A 26,194-nucleotide genomic window follows, 5' to 3' on the forward strand; every position below is an offset into this window, starting at 1 on the left:
CCTAAGAGAGATCCTCTCCATGTCTGCAGGTGTTGTGGGCTCAGCCTGGCTTATATGATACAGGGAGGCTAGGGTGAATGGAGTGATGCCTCTGACCTGACCAGTTGGAGTGTTGCAGTCTGGGGGTTTGCCTCAGACCATGTGCAATGCACCCATCACCCACAGAAATCAGCGGGTGTGTATGCAGCAGCTGGGGTGTGTGTTGCGTTGTGCTGCACAGATGCCATCTCCGCGTACCCGGGAGACGATTTATGTGCGCAGCTCAGGGACTCCAGCAGGACTCCCACAATAAATAAGCGGGCGCTTGTGCCCGCGTTGCATAACCCAGCGCTCCCGCTTGCTGGGCGGTGGGGTGCAGCCTCCCGGGGGAGCGGGGACGGGGCCAGCCCAGCCCGGCCCGGCCGAGCGGCCGCTCCTCCCGCGGAGCCCGCAGCCGGGGGCCCGGCGGTGCTGCGGTGCGGGCCGCGGAGGCGGGGCGCGGGCGGGGCGCGCATGCGGGCGGTGCCAGGCAGCGCGGCGGGCCGCGGAGCCACTCGCCCCCGCAGCACCGCTCTGCCAGGGACAGCTCCCGCCGGCGCCCAGGTAACGCGCTCCCCCCGCGGCCGCGCTCCGCTCCGCGCCGTTTCCTCCGCGCCCCGCGGCGGGGGTGTGTGGGGGCTCGGCGGCTCACGCCGTCTCCCCCGGTGGTTGCTTGCTTGCAGCTTCGAGGCTGTGACGGCGCCGTCCCCACCGCGGAGCAGGCAGCGGCGGCCGGCTCTGCCCGCCGGGCTCTCGGGGCTTTCGGCTGAGGAGGGAGCGCGCCTTCCGGCAACTTCCCGGCAACTTCCCGGCACTCACAAGGCTCCGCGATGGAAGGGAAAGGTGGGTCGGAGCGCGGGGTGTGTGTGTGGGGGGGGGGGGGGAGCGGCGGCGAAAGGACCGCAGTGGCCGGGCTGGGTGCGCGGCACGGGGCCGGAGCAGCCGTGCCGCTGTGGTAGGTACATTGCAGCACCGGCAGGGAAGCGGGCTCGGAGGCGCTTCCCTCCCTGCTCCAGCGGGTGGTATTCGGTCAGTTGCGTGGTAAAGGGTGGTGGGTTGTTTTGGTTTTTTAATTTTTTTTTTATTTTTCCTTTATGGCGAGACAGATGTTAGTTGGTGATTTGTTTTCTTAATGCTACGGATTTGCATAATAAATATGAGGTCTGTCCCGTGTTTTTAGTCAGTCAGTGATGGGGAGGCTTTTAAGAGATGAAAAGCATTTCATAATTAGAATGGGTTTTAAAAAAATCTCAATTTTTTTCTGAAATGAACAGGGCTATAGAGCTCTGCCCTCATTACGTTGCATATTTAACACATCGGAACATCCTGATAGATTGGGAGAAATACGATGAGTATGGTGCTATTGAACTATCCACCCTAGAAAGAGGAAATCATTAAATATTGCCTGCCTAGCTTGTGTGTTTGCATGCAGAGATGTATCTCATCCAAATATACCCCTTAGTGTTGGGCATGTATATTTTGTTTCTATATGTAGCCCTGCATGTTTATTTACCTATCTACCTCTACAATTGCATCAGACATCACACATTCAACTGGTACATGAACTTAAAATCTGTACATGTTAATTGCCAATGAAATATTGATGGTAAGTTAGTCCATGCAGAGGAAAGGCTAGTTGCCATCCTCACCTAACCCTAGCTGCCAGCTCTTCTGTATAACACAAATCTGGTAGCTTTTTAATTGAGAGAGACCAAGGCAGTGGGAGAATATGGACCACATTAATTCAAGGAAAATGATGGTAGTCTTGTATAACACAATACTACATACCTTCAAGGGAGCCGAGCAAGCTATATTTAAACCTCAGGTTTATTTTTATAACTATCTTGTCAATCAGGGCTATAGTTCTCCTGTGTGGGAATATCTGATTATATGCTGATTAAGGAAGGAAGCTATTTCAATCATATGGAGGCAGTATGTCCTATAAAGTACAGTTTCTTGTAGGTGGTGATCAATAGAATTACCAGGGCTTGAGGACAGGTAAGTACCTTGTTGCGGTTTAGCCAGGACATACCTTTTTTAAAAAAGGTGTATCTGCAAAGACTTGACTTAGACTAAAAGCTCACAGCTGTCATGTTAGCGTTGATATATATTTTTTTTGACTATCCACACTGTTTTCGTAGTTAACCTGAGATGGGATATCTTTACCTTTTTGAATGTCCTACTGGTACATGTCCTGATGCGAAACAAATGGACTGACTTTAGTATAACACATGTGCCTTGTCATGCGCTGCACAAGCAGGCAAAAGGCTCTCCATGGAACTTCTGATGGAACTCATGCAGCTGGAGGAGTTGTACAGGGGGCAGAAAGGTAATATCTGCAATAAGAGTCCAGCTAGCTGGTGGCAAAAGCAGCACCTGAGAGGGTCACCTGAATCCCATCTTGTGCAAACACATACCAACTGTTACGATGCAGTTGCTGTCTGAGTTGGCAATGAGCAGACGAACAAGGCAGCCTTTTGGGCTGCTGGTGCTTGGGTTTATTAGTTATGAGACAAGGTTTACAGCACTCCATGTTCCTAGGCTCTTGGCTTTGGTGGAAGGGTTATTGGGGGTGAGACAACCTCAAGTCACTACTTTGTTATCTTTTGCAAAAAAATTCTCAGCAGTTTGCTCTTACTAGAGATTTTCCTTGATGGGGTAGAGGTGAGGAACAAATACTCTTTGGGTTTCCTCTATGCAGAGAAATGGGCTGTTCAGGGCAAACCAGCAGAAATCAAGGTGCTAGAATGGGACAGGTCCAAAGTAAAGATGACCTTAAAGGGAATACACAAGTGACTTTGGCATCTCAATGAGAAGGCGGATGAAGTCTGATCATGGCAGCAGGGATCCAGTTGCAATGGCACTGAAATAATTCTTGAAAATTGCTTGATGTTGCAGTAGCATGAGAAGGCCTATAGTGCACAGATCTAGTAGACTAATTTTGTGTACATGTACACAATGCAGGATGTCTCTCCAGAGGGAAGATATGAGCCAGCCCAAACCCTTTACATCTTCAGCTTTTGTGACTAATCCTAGATGGACTTGCAGCTGCATTGCCTTACTAGGGACTTGTTTACATTCTATTTTCAATACTAGCCAAGCCTCTGCATTGCAAGTCCTGTGTTAAGAGATTGCTGCTTGTATATGGTGTTTCTCAGAAGTCAGCTCTTGTTTTTGAAACGCTTCCTCCTGCAGCCCTTCTCCCACCCCTCAGGTCTTCCTCGGTGTGAATCTTGGAACACTTCAATCTCAGTGTTATGCAGATACTGGGGAAGAGTGCTGTGCTATATTAAGCAACATAAAGTCCGTTTAAGAAAACATACCTTCTAGTCCCTGAATTCAGCTGTCCCTAGTGACTGCTGTGGACATTCCTGCCTAGGATTTGCTAGCTCAGGACAACTTAGTTGTCTGAATGTGGCTGGTGCTGATGCGTTGCTAAGCCTGCAGTCCTTTGCTTAAAAAAAAAAAAAAATAATCTAAAGGCTCATCTCTGGCACTGCTCAAAGCAGCCATAATTGATTGCACTGGTTGGACTCATTCATGAGAATGAGGGGAGAGGACATATGCTAGTTTTGTGCATCGGGGTGCAGGGCTAAGGTCTTTACTGTTGTTAGGACTGCTGCAGTAAGAGTGCAGGCAAGAGGGTCCTGGTGCATACTGAGGGGGTGGTGGTGGTGTAGCCTGTGCCACCTTCTAACAGTCAAACCTGGCTGGAGACAAACATCTCTATCTCCTCCTGACTTCTAAAAGGAAAATAATTGTAGCACTCTATGGATCTGCAATGTTAGCAACACATCTTGGTGGTCTAAAAGTAACATTTGGCCTTATCTAACTTTCAGCTGCTTTGACTTAATCTGTTCTGCGCATTCACTGTCTCCAAACCATTTCCAACAATGAGAAGCTTGAAAGTTGTAGCTGTTCCCAAAGCTCATTAAGGCAATGGGGGAAGGGAGGGCATTGTGGATGAGGACTCTGTTTTGCATCTGCTACCTGATCCCTGTTCTCCGAATCTCGCCACTACAGCAGTTCCTGTAGGCTGCAGCAGTAAGCGATACCACTCCAGGCATCCCAGGAGCTGGGCTTTGCCAAAGCTAACAATAGTTAATGTGGAGGTTAAAGAATACTTGGTTGTTTGCCAGATTCTTCAGTCAGAAAGACACTTAGCAGGGGAAGGAACGTCACACAGTGATGTTCAAACTCAGAGTCTGGGAAAGAAATCAGCCAAGCAAGAGTCAAGCTGCACAATGTGGAACATATCCCTGGGCTTTGGGGCAGAGTGGAGAGGGACTGCAGGCAGGGCTCCCTTCCTCTGAAGGTGCTATACCCTCTTCTGTAGTCCTGAAGACATAGGAAATCCCTTTCTGGCAGTGAGGGAGAAAAGACATATTACTACTATTACCTTATCTGAGGTGGGGAGTGGTGACTTGATGCATCCATATTGCATGGGTGATAGGGTCATACTGCCTGCTGAGCTCTTCTGCAAGGGCCCAGCCAGTTCTTGGTGCTCTCTGTCCTTGGCGGTCAGTGCTGGGGACTGGTGGCCCTGGTGAGGTTTTACCACCTGGGTGCAGGGCAGGCTGCTGCCTAGCACAGGATGTGTGCTGGTAGCTGGGAAATACAGCAGGACTTGCTCTTGCCAGCTGGTCTACTGGGACAGCAAAGATAAAGCATTGTTGGCTACCCCTCTGAGATCTGGAGGTGCTCTTGGCAGTCCTCTGAGCCACGGTCCTGCCTGGTTGGTTAGTAGTGTCAAGTTGGAGAGGCATCCTCCATGCAGTGGGTCTTTGCTCTGGAACACCATCCTTGTGTTCAGAGGGTGGGGTGGTAGTTGCTGGGAGATCTGGCCTTATAGCTCTCTGCTGCTGCTTTGGGACTCTCCAGCAGGGCTTTGAGGAGATGTCTGCAGAGGACACCTCTGCATAGTGACTATCTGAGTCATGTTTTCTTCCAGCATTTATGACTGGAAAGAAGGCTTTTTGCTTTTGCAGGAAAGCTACAATGCTGCTGTTCATAGACATGCAACATTCAGGCTTTTAAGTGAGGTAGAACAGTAGTAAGATCCAGTTTACCTTGGGTACAGAGTTGCCCGTTCTGGGACTGGCAAACAGGTCTGAGCTCTTTGCATCCTGCTGTTTTGTGGATATGTGAATGGGCAGGGTGGTTTAATCTGTCTCACCACTGGTGCTGCTCCGAAGTCTTCTTGGCCAGATTCAGCATGGTGGGCTAGCTTTCTCTGCGCAGCTGTGTGTGCTATGCCTGTAAAGGACAGAATCTTCACCTTGAAGAACTTGTGATCAAAACCCAAGAAGAGCTGATGAATGCTAGAATTGCAGGCAGACTTTGTGGAGAAGGTGAGAGAGGGTGGCAAGTGAGAACATGCAGTTCTGGAGATTACTGTGCACTGTTCCCACCTTCATGGCTTTCTTCAATGATCAAAGAAAAGATCCTGGTGATCCCAGCTGTAGTTCATGTCCTGAAGCTGCTTGGGAAGCTCATGTCAAAACCTATCTCATCAAGCATCTTCCTGACACATTATGTATTTGTTAGAGGTGAGTCTGCCACACACATTACCTGCTTAAACATTTGTGTGTGAAATAATGCAGATTGCTTTGGTAAAGGCTGGGTCACACAAGTCATCTTGGTTACTTCTTTGTAATGGAAATCAAGTTGTGGCATGGTCATTTTTGCTATGAAACTGTTCCTTTTTTGGGGAATATTTGCATCTCTGTCAAGATGGTCAGAGGCTTCTCCAAGAAGTTAGTTTCCTATACACAAGGTAGCTGCATGGTCCCTGTGTCTCATAGTGATGTGCTGTGTGAGATCCAGGACGTGCTACTGAGGCCAACAGTTCTCAAACTGGCTGCTTGGAGTCTGACAGAGAAGCGTGTTTGGGGATGTAAACAAATGGCCTGATTTTTTTTTTTAGTATCTCCCCCTGTGTCCCAGGATGTTCATTTCCATATGGGTACCAGCTTGCTGTATAGCAGGGGAACACTTTGGTTGCCTGACCTTAACACCTTATCCCTGAGACAGGAGTGGGGTGCTGTGAAGATTGCTTTGCTCCTGTGCCTTAAACTCAATCTCTGCTGAAAGACGCAGGAGGAGAGTTAAGGCACTAAGCTAGCACTGCATGCATGCTTTTTCTTTAATGCATTTCAGAAAGCAAGTGAAATATTTGTTGTTTAATGTGACTTCTAATGTAAGAGGAACAGACATGACTGTGTCCTGGGAGGGCTCAAAGATGGTAAGAGCTCAGGTTGCTGTGTGGGACTAGCAGGTGAGCAAACCTTGGCTATGTGCTGCCACCTATAAAAGCAGATAAGAGTCTAATAATACCTTTATTAACCATCAGTTGGTAGCTGCTGAGTACTGTGGGCAGGCATCTGCAATTTCTGGATGAGAGGATGACCCAAGCCTATCCGATGCTGGGGGAAGTAGACATGGTACCCTAGAGCGCATTTGTCCTCTAATGGGCCTCATAATGAGGAGGGAAAGGTGGCAGTGCTTGTATTTCTTCATACCTACAATCCTGCTATGTTATTAAAACAAAGGGGAAAGAGGACCCTAGTGATAGGCTTAAATGTTATAAAAATGGGAGGATGACTTAGTCATGTGGCTATTAAGATATCCAAGAAGCAGACAAACTTCTTCACCCCACTTCCACGAGTTATGTGGGAGCTGTGGAAGTTGCGTTTAGCCTGAATGAAATGCTGGAGTAATTTAAAATTATTTTTTAATGCATTAAGTTGTTCTGCCATACCATTTATATGTATAGTGGCTGGAAGCATAATCTGTGGATACTTTGAGTAATGACCTGCATACAACTGTTTCATCCTTAGTTCATTTAGGGTTCAGAAATTAAAAAACCTTGTTTTTTTTTAAACAGGTTTTTCAAAAGACTTAGCTTACCATTGGATTTTTCTTATCTGCTCTTATCTTTCCCTCTCTATCTACTCAGCTATTCAAATTCTGTTTGAATTGCATTCATTTCTAATATGCCATAAAAATTTATATGCAAAAGCTAGTTATTTAGGGAGAATTGCAGAAACTATTTTAGTCTGTCTTTTGACCTATAAATGAGAACATGATTAATTTTTACGTGCAAACCTTGGTGTTTATTAGCATGGTAAAAGGCATTTTGACAATGAAAAATATTACTGATGGGCATAATTAATGCTTTCACTCAAAGTATAAATATTTTAATAATACTGTTATACTAAAATAATTGAAAAAAGCATTTACTATTTTCCTGTCAGTGATACAAGGAAGCTGCCTTTTTTATAGCTCCTATATCCCTGCTTTTTCTAAGTGTTCTTTATACTCAGTAAGAGTACAAATCATCATGCTAATTCATTGAGTTTCTTCTCCTGGGTCCAAGGTTTGGATGAACCTTATGATTGGATATTTATGCAGGCTAAACATTGAAAGCTATGGCTTTTTTCTTCAGATTGAATTAAACTATTTACGGTGTCGTCATGTTTCAGTAGAGATCTTGTGGCTTGAGATGATGCCCGTTTGCTCAGTAGAGTGCGGAGGGAGCAACACTGTGGTGTGCCTTGAACAACACGGCCGAGGGAGGGCTGTGCATGCATTGGGATGTGTACTTTCCAAAGTAAGGTGTTTCACGTGCTATTTTTAATAGCATGTGCAAAGCAAGAAATCAGGAAAGGATGGGATAGCATTTCCAATTTGGAAAGTTGTTTTTCTTGAGCTGTGATTCTTCCTCTTGTTTCATCCCTCTGTTGGAAGCTGATTTAGATTGGGTTTATCCCCATCAGCCTTCAATAGGTAAGGTTAATCTACTGCATGTAGCTGCTTGGAGGATTTAGGAAGAAAAGCCAGAAGTGCTGAATGTTTTATTGGTATAATGAGGGAAAGTTGCCTTGCTTCTCAGTCACTGAGAATGTATTATTAATGCAAAAACACTTTCCTTGAATTTAATGCTATCCCCAAAAGAGGGTGACAAGCTTCAGGAAGATTGCAGTGTATCTGGTTACTAAATCTCTTATGCCATGCTTATTCCAACATAAAGTGCTGTCACTGATTTTTATTTTTACTCTTCTTTCCAAGTCCAGCCTGCCAAAGGTTATTGGTAGGATAGGCGTGCTCAAGTGTTGTGATAATCCCTACTCAATCAAATGTTGGATTAGAGACCTTGAGGCCTCTTCCAGCTGACATGGGTTTCTGACATAACCCTGCTGAGGAACTTTAAGTCTAAATCTGGTTCTGAATCCTGTATCCTTCCTTGTTCTCCTCCCATTCATATGTTGGTCTATGCTCCCTTCTCCTGTTGAAGTGTTTCTCATTACTTAGGGCATGGAAGAGCTGGATCTGGATGTTGTGGCTGGAATCTGGCTGTGATTTATTGGGGGGGCAGGGAGGAAATTACAGGTGGCTGTGCAGTTTGGAAGATCAAACTTGGATGAAACTCAGCAGTGGAATAAACTTCTGCCTTGAAGTACAGCCCTTGGAGCTTCATCCTTTATTGATGTGCAGTCCTGAATGTGTATTTTGGGGAAGAGCTTTAGTGAGTATAAAACTTGACCTTCAGTTAAGAATATCTTGCAGCAATGGTGCTAGAATGGTAAGAAACAAACACAAACCCCCAAAATATTCCAGATGTCCAGAATTATTTAATTTCATCACAGGCGATATTTTGAGATTCACCTTAGTTTCCTGAAACTTTGTCTAGGAAAAGACATACAGTATGAATTCATTCTTAGTTGAGGACTCTAGCACATGCTGTGCTTGCTATGATGCAAAAGTATCCATTTCACTGTCCCTTTAGAATAACCCCGAGTGGGAAACAGGCGGTAATGCTAACAAAATGAGGAAAAACGTAGAATCCAGCACCTTTTGAGTATATGGAGGGAAAAAAAATTGTGCATAAAGGAAGCTTTGGATTTCCTAATTTGATACTAACAAGCCATTGCAGTATAACTCGGTTGACAGTAGAATAAGCTTCCTCAGCAAGACCTGCTTTCTGTAATATTTCCAGCATATTTGATCTCTTTGAAGGCTGAATCTGAGCTTTGAGATATTTTCTAGCCTTAAATTCATATTCCCTTTTAGTATTGACCAGTACCCCTGCTATTCTGAGATTTGTCAATGCAATTATTTGATAATGTATGGTGTTAGTTAACATGGAGTGTCAGATGTTAATTTTTAAACTTTTTATTCCTATCAGTGTATCCCAGTAGAGAAATTACATACTGTGAATTGTAGCCATTTTGTTGCCATATGAGAAGTGAGGGAGAAATCAGAAGAGAAGTTTAAATATTACTGTCCTGAGTCTCCTCTTCCAGTCAAGATTTTAAATAAAGCCTGTGGAGCTACTCTGGAGTTGTGCTTGTGTAGGCAAATGCATCATTTGGTCATAGGCAAAGGCTAAGTCTTTAATGCCTTACCTAGCTTATTTCTGTTGTGTTTTCATACCAATTATATGGTGTAAGATCTATTTAAGTGCCTTTAGACCTTAATTATTAACTACTTAAGTAGTAAAGGTTTGAAGTCATTTTATATTGGTTCAAGGGAATGTCAAAATAACAAGCAGCTGTAGCTTGTTTACCTTTGACTTTCTTCCTGCTACTGTGAAGGCAGGTATTTTATTGGTTATATAGTTCTGAGGCTTTTGTCTTAGCAACTGCTATTAAAATTGCTATATAGTATCTTCAAAAGTCAGAATATCTAACCCATCTTAAAAATTACTGTTAAGTACACTTATAACAAGTGGCTCTGTGCTGAGACATGTCTCTGCCTTTACCACTGAACATAGCACCAGGTATCAATTACCTGTCAATTTTATTTGTATGATTCATCTCTCAGTAACAGGCATTTCAGGCTTTCCTACCTAAACTGTATTTATAGAGCATTCCCCTCCCAAAAAAAATCACCATCCAGGAATAGCAAGCCTTTGGTGTGTGTTTTTATTTAAAAAAAAAAAAAGCTAGGGTTGAATTTTCCACCTCCTTTGATTAGAAGGTTCCCAGAAATAGTGAGGACAAGCCTGACATACTGAAGCAATGCAAACATGCAGCCGTGGGCAGTATACAGAGACAAAGAACAGAATGTGTTTAAAATCTTAATTATTTATAGTAAGAAAATACTGGGTTTGGTTAAATTGTCCTTTCTGTGGTACCACCGTAAGGTTTATGGCAGCAGAACCAAGTGCAGAATTTAGCCTCGTGTTCTGCTGTCTGTGAAATAGAGAACAAAGTATTGGGGCTGATGCTGAGCTTTGCATGCACGGGGATCTTCTAGTGCAGGCAATGCTCTGTGCTGTTCAAATCAGTCAAATGGTGGGAATTTTGGGATTGATGGCCTGTTATAGACATACTGCTATGCATATGAAAACACATGCAGTTCCTTTTTTATTTAAAGGTTTTCAGGAACACTGAGTCCAGAAGAGTCTCACTGAATCTCAGCACCATTAAAGCTGGCATCACCACCACTGAAATGAGTTTATGCTCATGTGGAGCATGAGTTTATATTCAGTAATCTCAAAGGAAGGACTGGTTCTCAGCTACTTTACTGCTCTTGTCTTCCTCAAGTCATCTTTATTACCCGGAAGCTGCACAGCAATTTGGTCATCCAAACCAAACAAAGCATGTTCCTGAATGAAGCTTTCAATCTTATCTTGAAAGTGGCTGTGGTGGGCAGTTAGCTTGAATATTCCTAATATTGGGAAGGACCGTGTAGGTTGACATGTCCCACTTCTGTGTCTCTCCTGTACCTTCATATCAATTCTGTAAGTTGGACTTGGGCTTGAAGCCCAGCTGGGGCACCCAGGAGGTGTTTAGTGCTTTGCTCTTCTCCCTGGCTCCTCAGACGTGTGAAGGCTTTGTCTCCTGCAGAATACCTGCTTGTGGGCAGCCCTTCATGTCAGGACTTCTGTTGAGGTAGTAGTCAATGGTCTAGCAAAAGGTAATACACAACATCTCTGGGCTGCCTGCTGCCTGTCAGGAACACTGGTGTAAGCATCTGCCTCTTCTCCCTCCTGTTAGCAAAGGAGCTGCCTAAATCAGGTTTGCTATTTTGCAGAAAATCCCATTTCTTTATTTTTTTTGTACTGTATTGTATTGAACCCAATATTTTTTACCATTTGGGCCACTCAAGGGCTTCCTGGACTCTGCACTACTGATAGAATGGAATATTTTCAGTTGGAAGGGACCTACCATGATCATCTAGTCCAACAGCTGTCCTCTCTGGAGATATTCAAAACCCACCTGGATGCCATCCTGTGCAACATGGTCTAAATGATTGTGCTCTAGCAGGGGGTTTGAACTAGATTAGATGATCTCTAGAGGTCTCTTCTAACCCCTGCCAATCTGTGAATCTGTAAACTGCCTGACCACTTCAGGGCTGACCAAAAGGTAAAACACATTAAGGGCACTGTCCAGATGGGTCCTGCCTGCGATCAATGAGAGTTCGTCAACACCTGAGGTATTATGAACAAGACAACTGAGATTAGAGACTCGGTTTTTCTGCTAAACAGTTTCAGTGTGGGCTGTTTTTGTAAGAAGGTATCACAATACTCTTACTGATCTGAGGCACTGTGGATTTCATGTGAAGCTTTTAAGGCCTTTCCAGGTGGAGGTGCATATGGACCATAAAGCTTTATAATTGTTTTTAGTTCTTTTATTATTTCCCTAATCAACCTTACAGCTCTTCTATTTGTTGAAGTATGGAGGTTAAATTGATGGGGGAAATGTTGTTTTCCAGCTTGCCATTTTAACTTCCTTTGTAAAAAAGAAACAGTACTGTTGGCCAGGAAAAGCATGCATATTTTTCTTAAAGACTGTATTCCAGTCTTAAGTAACATGTTTTAAATTGAATTTGTTTTGAATTATTTCATTTAAAAATAATTAAAGAACAAAACACACTTTAAACAGAACAAACAGTAATGCTTCATTTAAAACTCTACAGTTTGTATTTTATCATGGATTTTTCCCAGGACAGTTCAACAGAACTGGTGATGAAATTGCGAGTGTTACAACTGACTATATCAAGTATTTCTGTGCAGAAGATATCAGTGGCAAATGTTCTGCCCATACTTTGCCAATGGTTATTGGCTTGAATGCCTTGCTAAGGCCATGTGAAATTTAGTTCCATGAAGATGGCTGATCTAGCCTCACCTGGATGGATTATCTTGTAGCTTACCAAAAAAACATCACTCAAACCAGATTGTGTTGTATTGGTTTGTGAACCACATGGTTTTCACCCCATGTCCCAGAATAGCCCCAGTTGGCACCACGAGCTATGAACTATGTATATTTATAGTGATGCTGCAGGGTACCAGAAATAGTGACCAAGGTGGCTATTGGCCAATGGCTGCTGAATGCCCTGAGTCTAATGAATTGAAAAGCTCATGTACCTCCTTGAGGGGGAAAATGCAATCAATCATCTCTAATTATGACCCTGGATGATGATAGAGTAATCCAGAAATAGGAAATCATGGGCAGTGGATTCCCTTGATATAAAACAAAACTGGATGGGTCTGGTATTGGATCCTTCCTTTTCACTGAAAGACCTTTTGGACTGTTGGTTCTGTTCCTGGAGAGGCTAGTTACAACTATATGAGGCAATAAATCAGCTCTTACTCTTCTGGAAAAGAAACCCCTTGGCTCTGAGCTCAGCCCCTGTTGGCAAAAAAAGTGTGGGGATGGAGAGCCAGAGCTTGACACAGCTGTACCAAGTCCAAGACACCAGCTTGAAAATCACCTGGGTTCAGCCCCTTATGTCTGTACTCTGCAGTGGGAGAAGGGCTACAGAAACCTCTGGTTAATAGAGTTACTGTGCATGGGGACTGTGGCTCTGTACTTTATGTGAAATGGGAGGTTGGCTGGTGCCTGGGCAGTGTATGTTTATGTGCACACTTTGGGGTTGAGGCATGTCTTCGTTACCTTACGTAGGAATTGTATTAGGAACCAATGTGGTTTTAGTGTCTTACCCTCATTTGAGACCTTGCGTGGGTAGCATTTGCAATTTGGGAGCGTTTGGATCTGGATATTGATGTTGCGTTGGCTAGAGAGCTTAAGGGGCTTTGGAAGGAGGTCTTGTGGTGATAAGGAAATGGATGATATGGAACAGCAGGGCTCCTGGATTAAGTCCTACCTCTGAATTTTCATGGGTTGAAATTACTTTTAAACCCTCTGTGCTGCTGAATGGTATGAAGATTGATAAGGTAACACAGCCCTGAAACCAGGGCACTGATGTTCTGTTTTCTCTTGCTAATCCAAAAGGTTTGCAGCCATTTTACTGTGAAAGCATCTGTTTACTTCTAGCTTAGTGGGGTGCTGTTAGCTTTCCTCTCTTCCTTTTTCTGAAGTTCATAGCTCAAAGATGCTCTCTGAAACATCTCAGATGAGTTTAACTGGAGAGATACATCTCATGCCAACTGCTATCATGACTAGCAAAGTTACTTTACCAGTTATTTTTTAGATGATGGATGCTAATAGTTTTTCAGCACTTCAGCAACAAATAGAGCAGCAGTGTTTAATAACAGAAAGTAAGAGTGTAGTGTCAGGCCTGGAGACACTGTACTGCTGCAGCATCCTAAATGGTGGTCAAAGATTGTAGAAGGAAGAAAGTACACCTGATCTGTTTGACTGGATAGGCAAGGACATTAGGAAACCTCCGTTCTGTTTTTTCTTTCAGGTGATTGCTACTGTAAGGTGTTGTCTTGTTCTGTGCTTTTTTCCTCTTAGCTGTTGTCAGGCCTGTATGTTTAGTCAGTAGTTTGATGTGGATATATGGTAATGTCCCTCCGGTGCCTCAAAGGCCCTAATCTTGTTCCTAGTAAAGATGGTGATGCAGGAGGAACTGGGGAAAAAATAGAGGTTTGAGAACTATTTCTGTGACAGTGTGCTGCATGCTATAGACTGATCTGTGTGCTGTATCCCAGAGGGACATCCTTATAGAAACAAAGATGAAGGGACTGAAGTAGCAGTCCACGTAACTGTTCCTTTTTTGTTACAATTGCTAATCACTGGCACTTCATAATTTCTTTTTCTCCTCCTGTGCTGTCAACTCCAATACCCTCTTTGCAGTCTCACATTCATTGGGATCGCAGAAGATTGGGATTCTATGACTGCTTTATAGTTGGTTTGAGAGACCCAGCAGATAGAAATTACCTTGAATGGTAAATGAAGTTACAAGTGCATGTGACTGAATGCCAGTGTGCATCACTGCCCTCTTCACATTTTATCCTGCATATGTAACGTTTCTGTTAGCGATAACTGAAGGACTTGTATATCCTGCAAAATGGTTCAAACAAATGAACTAGACTTCTGTCTAAAAGATAGTCCTAATACTTTTCCTGCTGATAAGGCCTGATTGATAGGTACTTTCTGGTGGGATCTAAGTCCTTCAGTATAAGAGACATTTCACTTACATAAAACATTCCATACCTCTAAATATCAGTGAATCTTTATAGAGCTATGAAATGTTATTAATCTCACATATAATCTGACTCTTAATTTTAAAATCTACAGATGTCTTATAAAATTATTATAGTAACCTTATTTTAAAGTTCAAAATAGTGTAGTTGGTTTAGAGTAATAGTCTGTAAAGTTTCTATGCACAGTACATCTCATTTCTCATGCAGAAAAAGATCTTCAAAGACAAATATTTGCAGTAATAGAAAAGGCAACATGGAGAAATGGTGTCAAATAACATTATTTGTATAATTGTTTCCTTTCTTTTCCTTGTGGATCTTCACTGGAGGAAAATAGCCGGGGCTGTGTGTGGATGTGTGTGGCTAGTTTTAATCCCCTTTCTATGAGGGGAGGGGATTGGGAATTTTGAATAGCAGGGTTTAGAAGAGTTGTGCTGCTTTAATGTTTGAGGTCTCTAAGGTACTAGTTGGCTTGGCTTTGTGGGTGGTGGATGCATTTGAGAGATCAATGGGTCCATGTTGCCAAACCCTGCTGAGGGCACACCACTAATTAGAGATACTCACATAAAAGTGTGCATCCACCATTGAGGACCAAGGGACCCTACTCAATAAGTATCTATATCAGTGGGTGTTTTTCCTGCATTTGCCTTATCATGTTCCTTTTCACTTCTGCTGTGATACCTGTGCTGGCACACCTACCTGTGCCAGTCAGTGGAACTGGCACATCTCAGCCTCTTACGTGTCTGTATTTAAGCTGCTGGTGCTTAAGCAAAGATGCCTGTAATGCTCTATATGTGATATTGTCTGTTTGAATAATGTAGCTATTTTGCCAATACAGGATAGAGCGCCAAGAAATCAAAATCCTGTTCTGAAAATCTTCCATTTTGTTCTCTTGCAAAGGCCAGCCAGGAACAAGCAGTGTGAACTCCTTATGGTGTTAGAGTGCTTTTGGGGTAATGCAGCTCACCTTGTATATTCAGCAACTGTCACAGCAGCCAATTAGAAATATTGGCAAAGGCAAAGCCTTTCAGGCCTGATATAGACTTGAATAACTCTTTGAAGACAAATCTCCTGAGAAGTTTGAGTGTTTCAATATTAACTTTTGTCCAGATGAAGAAAAAAATAGAATGGGAAATTTGTGGGACATGGAAGAAGTCCGTTCAGCAACATTGAATTGCTTTTGTTTTGATACTTCTGCTCAAAACCAGGTCAACATGTCAAGGATGTTCAGGTGACACATGTTCATATGACATTTGATTATTTTTTGCCAAAAGAGTCCAAAAGCTTCATTGTCCTTCAGTATTTTCCTTTGAGACATGGCTTCTGGAGCTGAGTCTGGTAGCTGGACTCCACTCTTTCCTCCCCTCAAGTCAGTGAAATGCCAGCCTCTGTAATGTACACTAAGTTGTTACATAGCTCTCTGTGTTCATAGCTCTTTACATTCATGGCTATCGGGCTACAAAAAGGAAGCCAAGAGTGCTAGGGCAACTCTAATTCTAGCATAGTTAGCAATAAAACACCTTTTCCATGATAGAACTAGAACATCAGAAAATTCACATCGTTAATAAAAGACAGGGGCACTCCTTATTGCAATGTGGAAGATGTAGTTCTCCAGGGAGTTTTCTTCAAGAAGAAAATGGGGCTATGGGCCACAAGTTTGAAGCAGCATTTTTAGTAGGGAAAGGCAGCTGAACTTATTAAAAATACTCTTCAACTATTTTGGGTTAGTTGAACATGGCAGAACATTCTTATTTGGCCCTGTATGATACTTCACTGCAGTTACCCTGATGAGATGGTCTCAGTGTGAAAATGTTTGGTTTTTTTTGCATAATGGGGAGAAAAAAAATCCAAAAGAGTCTCAATGCTGGTAATGAAGGAATCCTGGGGGCTTGTTGAGTGAGCATCTGTGGACCTGGTTCATAAGCAGATGATTCCTCTCTCTGAGTGAGGATGATATTGTTGCCCTTCTTCGGCATAAAGAAATAGTAGGAAGGTCAGCTTGGAACAGCAGTAAGTCAGCACAGTATTTATGCCCACTTCTAGCTCTTGTAATTCCTGAGGTTTAGGGGCTTTGAGGAAATGGGATGCTTCCTGCTGTTGACCCAGGTATGTATTTATCTCAGTCTATACGTAGAGAGATTAGAAGATTTTTTTGCAGACCTAAGAGAAAGCTAGGTCTTTAAGGTGTTTGCTTTCTTGTTCCACCTGCCAGCATCTTACCCATCTTCACAGGACTACTGTGGTCCTTATAAACTGGAGTTCAGTGCCCTACCTGCAAAGCTTTTGACTGCCTCCAAGCATCAGCTTCCCCGAAGGAGTAATGCTGACACAGAAGAGTGCGCTGAGGACAAAATGATGCATTTGTTCGGGGTTGCGAGCATGGGGGTTGTGCTCTCAGAGACATAACCCTGCCTTCAAAGCCGGCTTTTGAACTGCAACTTCAAAAACAAGTTACCTGCTGGAAAATCAGGGAGTCCAGGGGAACAGTTACATAATTCAAACTTAAATGTGTATTTTTCACAGATGGGTGTGAGCTGCCCAGCAATTGAGGTGAGTGCATGTTCTTTAGGATGTGTCTTTCAGTAGGTAGGACCTGGGATCCCAAGAAATTCATAGAAATGGAAACCTACAGAATTAACTATATGTAGGTGACACTGCTGTCTTATGGAAAAGGATATATCAAAATACATAGTATTTATTACTGTAGCCTACACATATAAGGATATACTTTGTAAAAAGATAATATAGCTTTCCTGGTCCCCCAGTTTTTATGAAGTGTAGCAATTTAGTAATTTGTTAGAAAGCCTGGACTTCATTCAGAAAATAACAGATACATCTGGGTGGGTTTGCTTTCTGCTTTTACTCTAAATTCAAACTGTTCACTCAGTAGTTCGGCATCTCATGGTTGATTGCTCTGTATGGAAGATGGATGTTTCTTGAAGATCTGTGTGTAGTGTTCACAATATCAGCTGTTGTCTAATCTCTGCTCAGATAGTATTGAAAAGCAGCAAACAAGTGGGAAGACACTTCTCAACATTTGAAGAAAAAGGCTCAAGATAAGGACTGTTTTATAATCTGTACTTTCTTCAAAAAGCAATGCATGCCAGAAGAAATGATTTGTTAAGTTTATATAAATCTGTCCTGCCTAGTTATCTTCAGACATTGCACCCAGGTGACAGACTGTTTCTTGTAAAGTCTAAAAAAACAAAAAAACCTGTTTGAGTGTTAAATTCAGTCTGGAAACTAGTCAGAAGCTCAGGGTGGACATGAGAATTTTTTGTAGTATATTCCCTGCATGGACTGTTGGTAGGTTGGCAGGATGATGGAGTATTAGTTTAAGCCCTGGATGCTTTCTTTGTGGTGGTATCTTAAAACCAAAGGGTAGTGCTCCACTCTGAGTGTGGGTGGTGGTCCTTGTTGCACAGGGACAGATGAAAACAAACAGGTTTATTCTGGACTACAAACTGAGGTACCTGAGTCAGTGCAGAGCTCCAGGGTGCTCCTGCTGCTGTAGAACTAGTCATGCATATGACATGGTCCCAAAGCTGGTGCAACCTCCCTTTTTTTCTAGGCTTTTGCCTGCCTTTTCCCAGCCCAGAGTCTTGTGAAACAGTGGTCTGTGTTTAGCTGCTGTGGAGACGTATTGCACTGTGGCAGCCCCCTGTTGCTCATGGGAGTACCTGGTTGGAAGCCTCTCCAGCAAAGGCTGGGGTGTGCAGATGGAGATGGGGGTGCTGGTTGGGTTTTGGAGTTGTCTCACTCTTGGTTGGGTGGGAGAACTGGATCCAGGGTTATGCTGTGGAGGCCTTGCCTCCTCCCAGATCTGCAGTCCTGGTGAGACAAACCATGGCTGCTGTGCAGAGCAGTGGGAGAAAAGCTATCAAAAGTGTCAGCTCTGTGATATGTGCTGTGCTACAGTGGAGTCCTGCTTCCATTGCTGTCTTGCCTCATGCCAGTGCTATTTCTGGAAAGCTATTTAACCATGTAGGGACTGACTTAATCTCCTACCTCATGCGAACAACAGAAAAGAGGGTGCTAGCACTCCAACCACTGGACACTAGCATTACAGATTAGCTTGCCTTTGCACTTCATCCTTGTACTTATTTTTGAATATGAAACACTATGTATAGCTATTTATAGATTTGCCAAGCCTTTTCTGAAGCTCAACTGACAAGACATTAATGGATGTTTGTCATCAAGAAATCCCTTCCTCTGCTGGTTACTTGGGTTTATTGATTTATTTTGAACCACTGCTTTTTAGCATATTACGTGGAAGGATTATATTGAAAAGTATCTGGTAGATCTAGAAGTTCTCTCAGTCTTTGCATAGCCATTTGAGGGAACAAGCTTGACAACCCCAGCCATCACTCATCTGTAGGCCATCCTGCGTGCTAGTGTGTCAGGGGATAGCAGGGGTGCCCAGTGGAGTGGGGGACACAGACATTTTGTTTCCTTATCTGTCTAGTCCAAGGCAGTTTCTCCCCAGCTCGGGCTTTATCAAAGTGTGGGAACAGCTTGGCTTGTTTTGGGAGAGCCAGAGCCCTTTGGATGTTCCAGAGGGACCTGAAAGTTACTGACCAAAACCAAACTGAGTTGAGGGTTGTAATCAGTAGGAGAAGGGACATTTCCTTTTACTGTCTATGAGAACCTGCAGGCCCTCACAGAGCAGCAGTGCTCATAAGTCTCTGCGCATGTGGCTTTCCCACTCTCTCTGCCTAAGAGAGGAAAAGAAACTCCAGCTTATATGTCTGAGTGTCCTAAGGAATTTCCAATGAGCTGTTAAAATGTACTTGGGTTTGAATGCACAGAGAAGAGAGATCAAGTTTTGTTTGCAAGGGGCAGAAATCACTGCATTTTCTTATTTCAGGGATTTGAGGGTGAGAAGGTCAAGCAGGTGAGATTTAATGGCACACAAGTCATTGAAGTTAATGGTAGGCTGGAAAAATTAAAAAAAAACAAAACAAAACCCATGTATTTGATGTGCACCTTGAGCAGCTCACAAGTTGCTCTTGGATGCATTTGGCTAGCAGAGTTTTAGCAAAGACTTTCTGACCATTTGAATCCCTACCCTGAGTGCGTATTGCCTATAAGTCTTGTATGCACACATCTTGAATCCTTCTCAGGTGCCTTAGAGGAGCTAAATGAACGATGTACAACTTTGAGGAGAGTAGTGCTAAGTATTTAGGAATAACCCTTGCTAAGGCAAATATATTTTAAGTAGAGTCTCAAAGGTCTGCCTCAGCAAGCACCTTACCTAAGATAATCTGATGGGCAGGTGCTGAGCTCCACTAACATTTTCGTGTGGATATGATGAGACTGCTTAGGTCTGCTGCAATATGAAGTAGAGCGTGGTCAAAGAAATTACAAAATCATTGTTTGTCCAACAGAACATGCATCTCTGAAACCTTATTTTCCAGCTAAGCACTTTGGAGTTTTAATGTGGATCTGAAAATTGTCTTGGCATTGTATGTGTATTTATGCTTTTGCACCCCACATTCTCATTTGTCAAATAGATTAGTGTCCCACAGGTGACTCTTTGGAAAGTGAAGTCATCCCTGAGTGTTCAAAACCAGCCAAAGATGCCCTGAAATATAGGAGAAATCTGTCCTCATTGTTCTTGGATGCTTCTGAGTTTCCTCTCCTCAAACCTCTTTTTGTGTTCTTCTGGAAAGTCCCAGGGACTAGGGTACAGCATTATTGATGGTGACAGCTTGGCTCTTTTCAGAAGGGAAAATAATATTTTAATTGATTTGTTAATTGCAGATCAGAGTCAGACACTGTCTGTGGAAAAGTAATTGGCTTATCTTGATCTGATTCTCTGTTCCAGCATTCATTAGCTGCTGGTACTCCATGTTACGCAATGAGACAGTAGCTTTGAGGAATGAAACTGGGAGGGGTGCATGGGCAGTGCCTATTGCGGATGGAGTACATGGTACCTGCTCTGGCAAGAGGGGATGGACTTCAGTCTCTGCTGGCTGCTGCTCAGGCTTTGCCAGCAATGGATTCACATGTTGCCAAGGTGTTTAGAGGAGTTTGATTACCAGGGATAGGTGTTGCTAAGCCTGTGCAGCTCTGATTAAACAGCTGATGTCAGGACAGGCAGTCACTGCACAGCTGTAGAGAGGAATACAGAAGGAGGATGGGGAAACATGATCAACTGATTTGCTGGTTTGAACTCCCAAAATCAGCCTGAAATCTTTTCTTTTTCTGCTCTGAAAGAATAAACTTGCCTGGGAATTAACATGGTTGTGATGCTATTCCAGCACCTCAAGTTGGATTGAGGCTGTGATGTTCTGTGCCCTGGAGAGTCACTGCCTCAGAAATCTGCCAGAGCTCTGCAGCTGCCACTTCCACATTGTATTGGTGTCCTTGACCTCATCAGTGTTTCAGTTTGAAGCAGCATGGGCTTTTGATTGTAAACCATTTCACTTTCAGGACAGCATGAAGGAAACTGCATTATGCTTTGCTTGGAGGAGAGAGAGGACCGTGGCTTTGTGCGTGTATATTTTTGCAGCACACTGAGCCCAAACCTTCTAACTTAATGGGACAGATTTGCAAATTCACACCTGCAAATTCCACCTTCCCAGGGTTTTTGTGTGCAAGCTCTTTATTCAGGCCCCAGAGAGCAGCCTGCACCTGCTTCATCTTGCTTGTGAGACAGGCAGCTCAGATCAATTGACAGTTTGCTCTCTGGTTAAAAATGCCTCATCTTGCAGCACTGGCCCCCTTTAGGGAGTAGTGAGACTTGCCCAAGTGAGCAAGGGCCAGAAACACAGCCCTGTCTATTCATACGCTTACTGCAAATACTGTCACAGCACAAGTGCAATAGAACATGTATAAAGCGCTGCTGCTAAGCCCACAGATCTCCAAGCTGTCAAGAAAAGCTTTTTTTTGCTGGTGCCTGTGTGTAAAATATCAAGGAGCTGTAGCACACAGCTGCCTGTAAGTCTGGCCTTGTTTCTGCTTCTTCCTAACAGTGGTTTGTGCATTGCATTTTTTCCCTGAGATGGGAAGCTCAGGCTCCCATAACCATGGAAACCTGGTTTGTCTTCCCTAATAGCTTCAGCTATACTCAACATCTGTCTGCCTGGGAAAAGGAAGGCAGCAAGCCGCAGGTTAGCTGGGTGTACCTCTGGGGATGCTCAAACCCTTGAGCAGCTCCAGCAGGCTCCTGGCCCACCAGAACAAAGCAGCAAAGCTGGGGTAATGCTTGAGGGACTCTTAGAGATATGCCAGGCAGGAGGAGGATGAGGGAGTAAAGGAGGGCTATCCAGAGGCAGGAAAGTGTTATGAAGCTGAATAAGAAAATGTTGCATTTTGGCTGTCTTGCTCTGTGCATGGTGGCTTGATATGCTGGGTGTGTGAAGCTTTCTGTTGTGATTTTTAGTTAATGCTTCAAAAAAGCTATTTTCCATTTTAAGTTAACAACCTTTTAAACAGCTTGTAGCAGAGAAGGAAATCTGGGTATAAGCTGGTGAGCATAAATGAGCTTTGAGGTGGTAAGAGCCTCTCTTTGGTAACTGCATGTCTCTATACAGCCCCTCAATTATTGGAAGAATGATTGTTGATAAATGTCTCATGGCTCTAACTTGATGTTAGCAGTGTTGCCAGACTGGTTAACATGGAGAAGAGTGTTTGAGAGGCTTAAACTAATTCAAGAGGGTATTTTCTGCTGCATTTCTGCATAGACATGCATGCATCTATGGGCTGCAAATTAAACTTTCCTTTTTGACTTTGACAGATATGTCAAAAGCTAAGCACAGTCCTGGACTCCAGGCTTCCAGGAGAAGCCGTGCAGACTGCCAGAAAGGCATTGCAGGAGCTGGCAAGGCTGTACCCCTTTCCTGATGTGCCTGCTCCCATGCCCCTGTTACATACAGGGGCAGCCCTGGTGTGCAAGCTTTTGGAAATGCATGGAGAAGTGCTTTCCTGCACCAGGGAGGTGTTTGGTGCAGTGACCTGTGCCAGGGCGCTCTGTAAACTGGAGGCGGAAGCAGAAGTAGAAGCAATCTTGTCCACTGTCAATTCACAACCTCAATGTGTCCAGCTGTGAAATGGAGGTGATAATATTGTGGATGCTTTAAGGCTTAGTTAGTGCTTATGAAACGTTCTGAACTTTTAGATGGTACCTGCTGTAGAGGGCACTTATGGTCCCCAAGTGTCTTTGGTGACACAGCAGGTGCATGAAAACACTGCATATGGTATACAGAAGTGCTGGAATTGCTCAGAAGTTAAAATCGGGTGTTTCTAAATGAAATCTATAATATTAATCTGATAGCTATCAGCTGGAGGTGTCATGAGCATGAAGAAAAAGAAAATAGCAGGTAAACTGGTAAAATCCAGGGTTGAGATTAGTGCCTGAACAATAAAATCTACTTGGGAAATGCTTCGTACCCCTACTTAATATAGCTGTTGATATTCTATGTCTGAGCACAGAGCCACTGATGCATGTGATGGGTCCACATTTCTTTGTGGACATGACAAGCATAAATCTTTCTCCATAGCAGCCTGGTAGGAGGCTTTTCATGCCAGTTGCTGCAGTATTAGACTGGACCAAATCAAGGAGCCAGTACTCCAAGCTTGCCCTCTCAGTAGGGACTCTGGCTAGCACAGCCATGCAAGCTGTAGCCTTGTAATAACAATATGCTTCATAGAAACAGTTTTTAGTTTTCTGGCTCCTTGAGTATTCGAGCAGAGAAACAAATGCCTGTCTCTTGTCTGCAAAATCCAAGTAAAGATCGGAACAGATCCTGCCTGTGTGCGTCCACATACACAGCAACTGCTGTAGGTTATTTTACTGGCAGTTAGAAATCAATGTGGCTTTTTCCCCATAGCTTTTTTGGTATTGTAGATGCTTTCCCACTCCTTGTTTACACAGAATGAAATGATCTTTGATCGGGATACCTGGATCCACATCTGTTCAGAGTACTAATCTCTATTTCCAACCTGGACCTGAGGAACCTTTTCCTCAAGTAAATTTAATCATGATTGCTTCTTCTAATTAAGCTTCAATTAAAAGGCATTTTATGACCAACCCCCCCTTTTTAATGTAAGAGCCAGCTGGGAGCACTCTTTCCCTGTAGGAGCTCTTGGGAGCCAGCAGTTCCAGCTGTTGGCTGTCAGATGCCAGAAGTGCACCAGAAGTACTGAGCTGTTTGTGCTCCCCACCACTGCAGGAAGGTACCCTGAATTGCTCTGGGTTTGCATTTATTTTGTCCTCTTGTAAGATTTCTCTGGTAGTACCAAACAGCAGCTCTGTTTAGTGACTGTGGACTAGAATATACATACTTTGTGCATGCTTATTAATTTTGCCACAACAGCAGCCATTTACTACAATGTCTCTGCAACCAGTGTGATGTAGTGATGGCAAATGTTACCTGAACTGTCTCTGGTAATGTCTCTGTCATTAACCTAATTACAGCAATGTTGCAAATAATGCCTTTTTTGCTCTAAGTTGACTCTGGTGTTTAAAGTAACACAAAAAGTTCAAAGCTAATAATCTCTGTATCAACATTGCAGAGTTGAGATTGCAGCTCTAATGATAATCAGTTGATCTAGCATAGACATTGGTGTGTGTGAGAGAAATAACGCCACCTGGAAGTAGACACAATGTTAGACCTTTTCTGAGTTGTGCTAGAAAACATCTATTTTTCTAAGTCTGTATTTAAGTCAAGATTTGTACAATGACTTTGAGTTGGGTCTTAACAATGGAGATGAGATAATGAGTGGAAGTGCATTCATGATGTACAAGTCAGCATCAGGAACCAGGCAGGTGATTCTTGTAGATCCATTGAATTGAAGTTGCCAGAGGTGACTTTGGTTTGTTGGGGCTAGTGATAGGTGCTGGTTTGGTCTTCTGAATTGCATTTTCCTGGTGACCCATTTCTTGCCAACCCAAGTCTATTTATGGATCACATGGTGAATGAGTGACTACTGTTTGGGCTACATTTCTGGAGCTGATGATCCCAAATGAATGTGAATGCAGAAATGACAAATTCTGTAGCTGCTGAGGAGAATATCTGATGATGACTGCAGCTGTGGTCCAGGCTCCACTTACTATTAATATTTTTGCACAAGTAAGAGATCTGCAAAGAAGTTATAGTTAAGGTTGGCAGGTTGGCAATTGAGTAGGGAAGGAGAACAAGCTGCTGAAGCGGTTTCAGAAGACCCTGGTAATAATCTTGCCTCTTCACCTATTTACTCTGACTTTAGTCAAGTCTTGTCCCTTCACTATGCTTTTGATGTGCAGTCAGGTTTTTTAATTTGTGTTGAGACTGTAAATGCTTGACAGGCACTACCCCTCTTTGTGTCTGTTTTTGATACTAGTGCTTCCAGTCCAGATTCCAATCATTCCTTCAGGGTACTGCTGAGATGGAAATGATCTAGTCGCAGTTATGATATACCAAGGAGCTGAATGTGACCATCTAGGGAAAGTATCGCCCCTTCAGGGGACATCTCTTTAGAGAGGGTGTTAATGACTTACATGTTTCTGTAATGTCTAGTAACAAGCTCTGTAAAGCTGAGGGCAATCTGGAGGCAGCGGGTTGATTTTATTAATGCATGAAAGAGAACATAAAAACCAATAAGGAACTGGGCAAAGCTGGACACCTGTATCTTCCAAAACTGGTGCAGGACTTAGACCTCTTCTACTCTAGTAGACTGAGGCCAGGTAGAGGTGGCTGTGGCTCATTCAAAGCAGCTCGAAGCAACAGCGGTTTGTAAAGGTCTGTATGTGGCTCAGCTCCTCCTTGCAGATGTGCTGTGCCTCCCTTCAGTGTCTTTAGAGCTGCAGCACACTATTACACTGTGGTATCCTGAACTCACTGGCCAAATATTTGCTATCTTGAATTACTGCTTCCTAAATCATCCAAAGAAATTTTGGTGTATAGATGCTAAAGCAGGTGTGTCACATCTAAGCCTAAAGCATGCAGGTGAAGCCACATGCAAGAAGTGTAAACCTGATACTGTCCACATTAGTGATGACTGCAGAGAGCCAAGCAGGTATGTAGGTTTACTTGCACAAAAGCTAGCACTGATCTCAGGCTAATGGGATCAAAACACAGCTTTTCTTAAATATGTACAATCCAGAGATGCTGTACTATGCTCTGTATTGCAGGATAAATGAGATTACTGCAGTGGCTTCTTTTGGACTCTCAAGCTAAGAAGTGATGATCAGTTTGGTGTGTCACAGGCTTTCCTGCTAGGGGAGGATGTGTACTTACTATGTCAACATGCTATCTTAAAAGAGCATCCTTGAGTTGCTAGCAGACCTTTAGCTGGATTCATGATCTGGCTTTTCAAATGATCAGTCTTGATTTCAGAAGATTCAGTGACAGACAACTTAGCTTGTACAACACAAGGCAAGGAGAAAAATGTGAGAGCTGCTCTGCTTTTGCTCTTGGCTCTCAGTTCCCCCAGAGGTTGGAGCTCAGCTGGGTCTGAAGCTGCACCTGTCCCAGGAGTGAGATACCACTGACGGGCTGCTTGCCACTGGCATGGGTGCACGGCTCCTGCAGCACGGTAGGGTCGCATGTGCCACAGGGTCTGTGCTCAGCAGATGCAAAAAGCTGCTTGTCTGAGCAGATGAAGTCAGGGAGTGAACCAAATGGGTCTGAGTTGTGATGCCAAACTGTTGGCTGTTGTGAGGTTTGAATTTTGGATTTGGTTCCAAATGTAGAGATGCTTTTTTAAGAAGCAAGTCTGAACTAACCTTTTTTTAAACTACCACACATGTCTCCATAGGGTTACACAGGGCAGCAGTGACAGAAGTAACCTGGGTGT

General features: G+C 43.5%; 1 protein-coding gene across 2 annotated transcripts in view; it reads left to right on the forward strand.

Moving 5' to 3' along the window:
• The first annotated feature begins 425 nt into the window (after nt 1-425).
• The window catches only part of FGF12 (fibroblast growth factor 12), a 226,880-nt gene continuing 201,111 nt past the window's right edge, over nt 426-26,194 (forward strand). The window contains exons 1-2 of one of the 2 annotated variants that reach the window (XM_075761237.1): nt 426-582; nt 702-861. In XM_075761237.1, coding sequence (XP_075617352.1) covers nt 849-861 — 13 coding nt within the window. In that variant the 5' untranslated portion in view covers nt 426-582; nt 702-848. Of the gene's footprint in view, nt 583-639; nt 862-26,194 lie in introns of those variants that run through there. The other variant, XM_075761238.1, reaches the window with a different exon arrangement.

Source organism: Balearica regulorum, chromosome 9 (assembly GCF_011004875.1).
Source record: "Balearica regulorum gibbericeps isolate bBalReg1 chromosome 9, bBalReg1.pri, whole genome shotgun sequence".
Lineage (NCBI taxonomy): Eukaryota > Metazoa > Chordata > Aves > Gruiformes > Gruidae > Balearica > Balearica regulorum.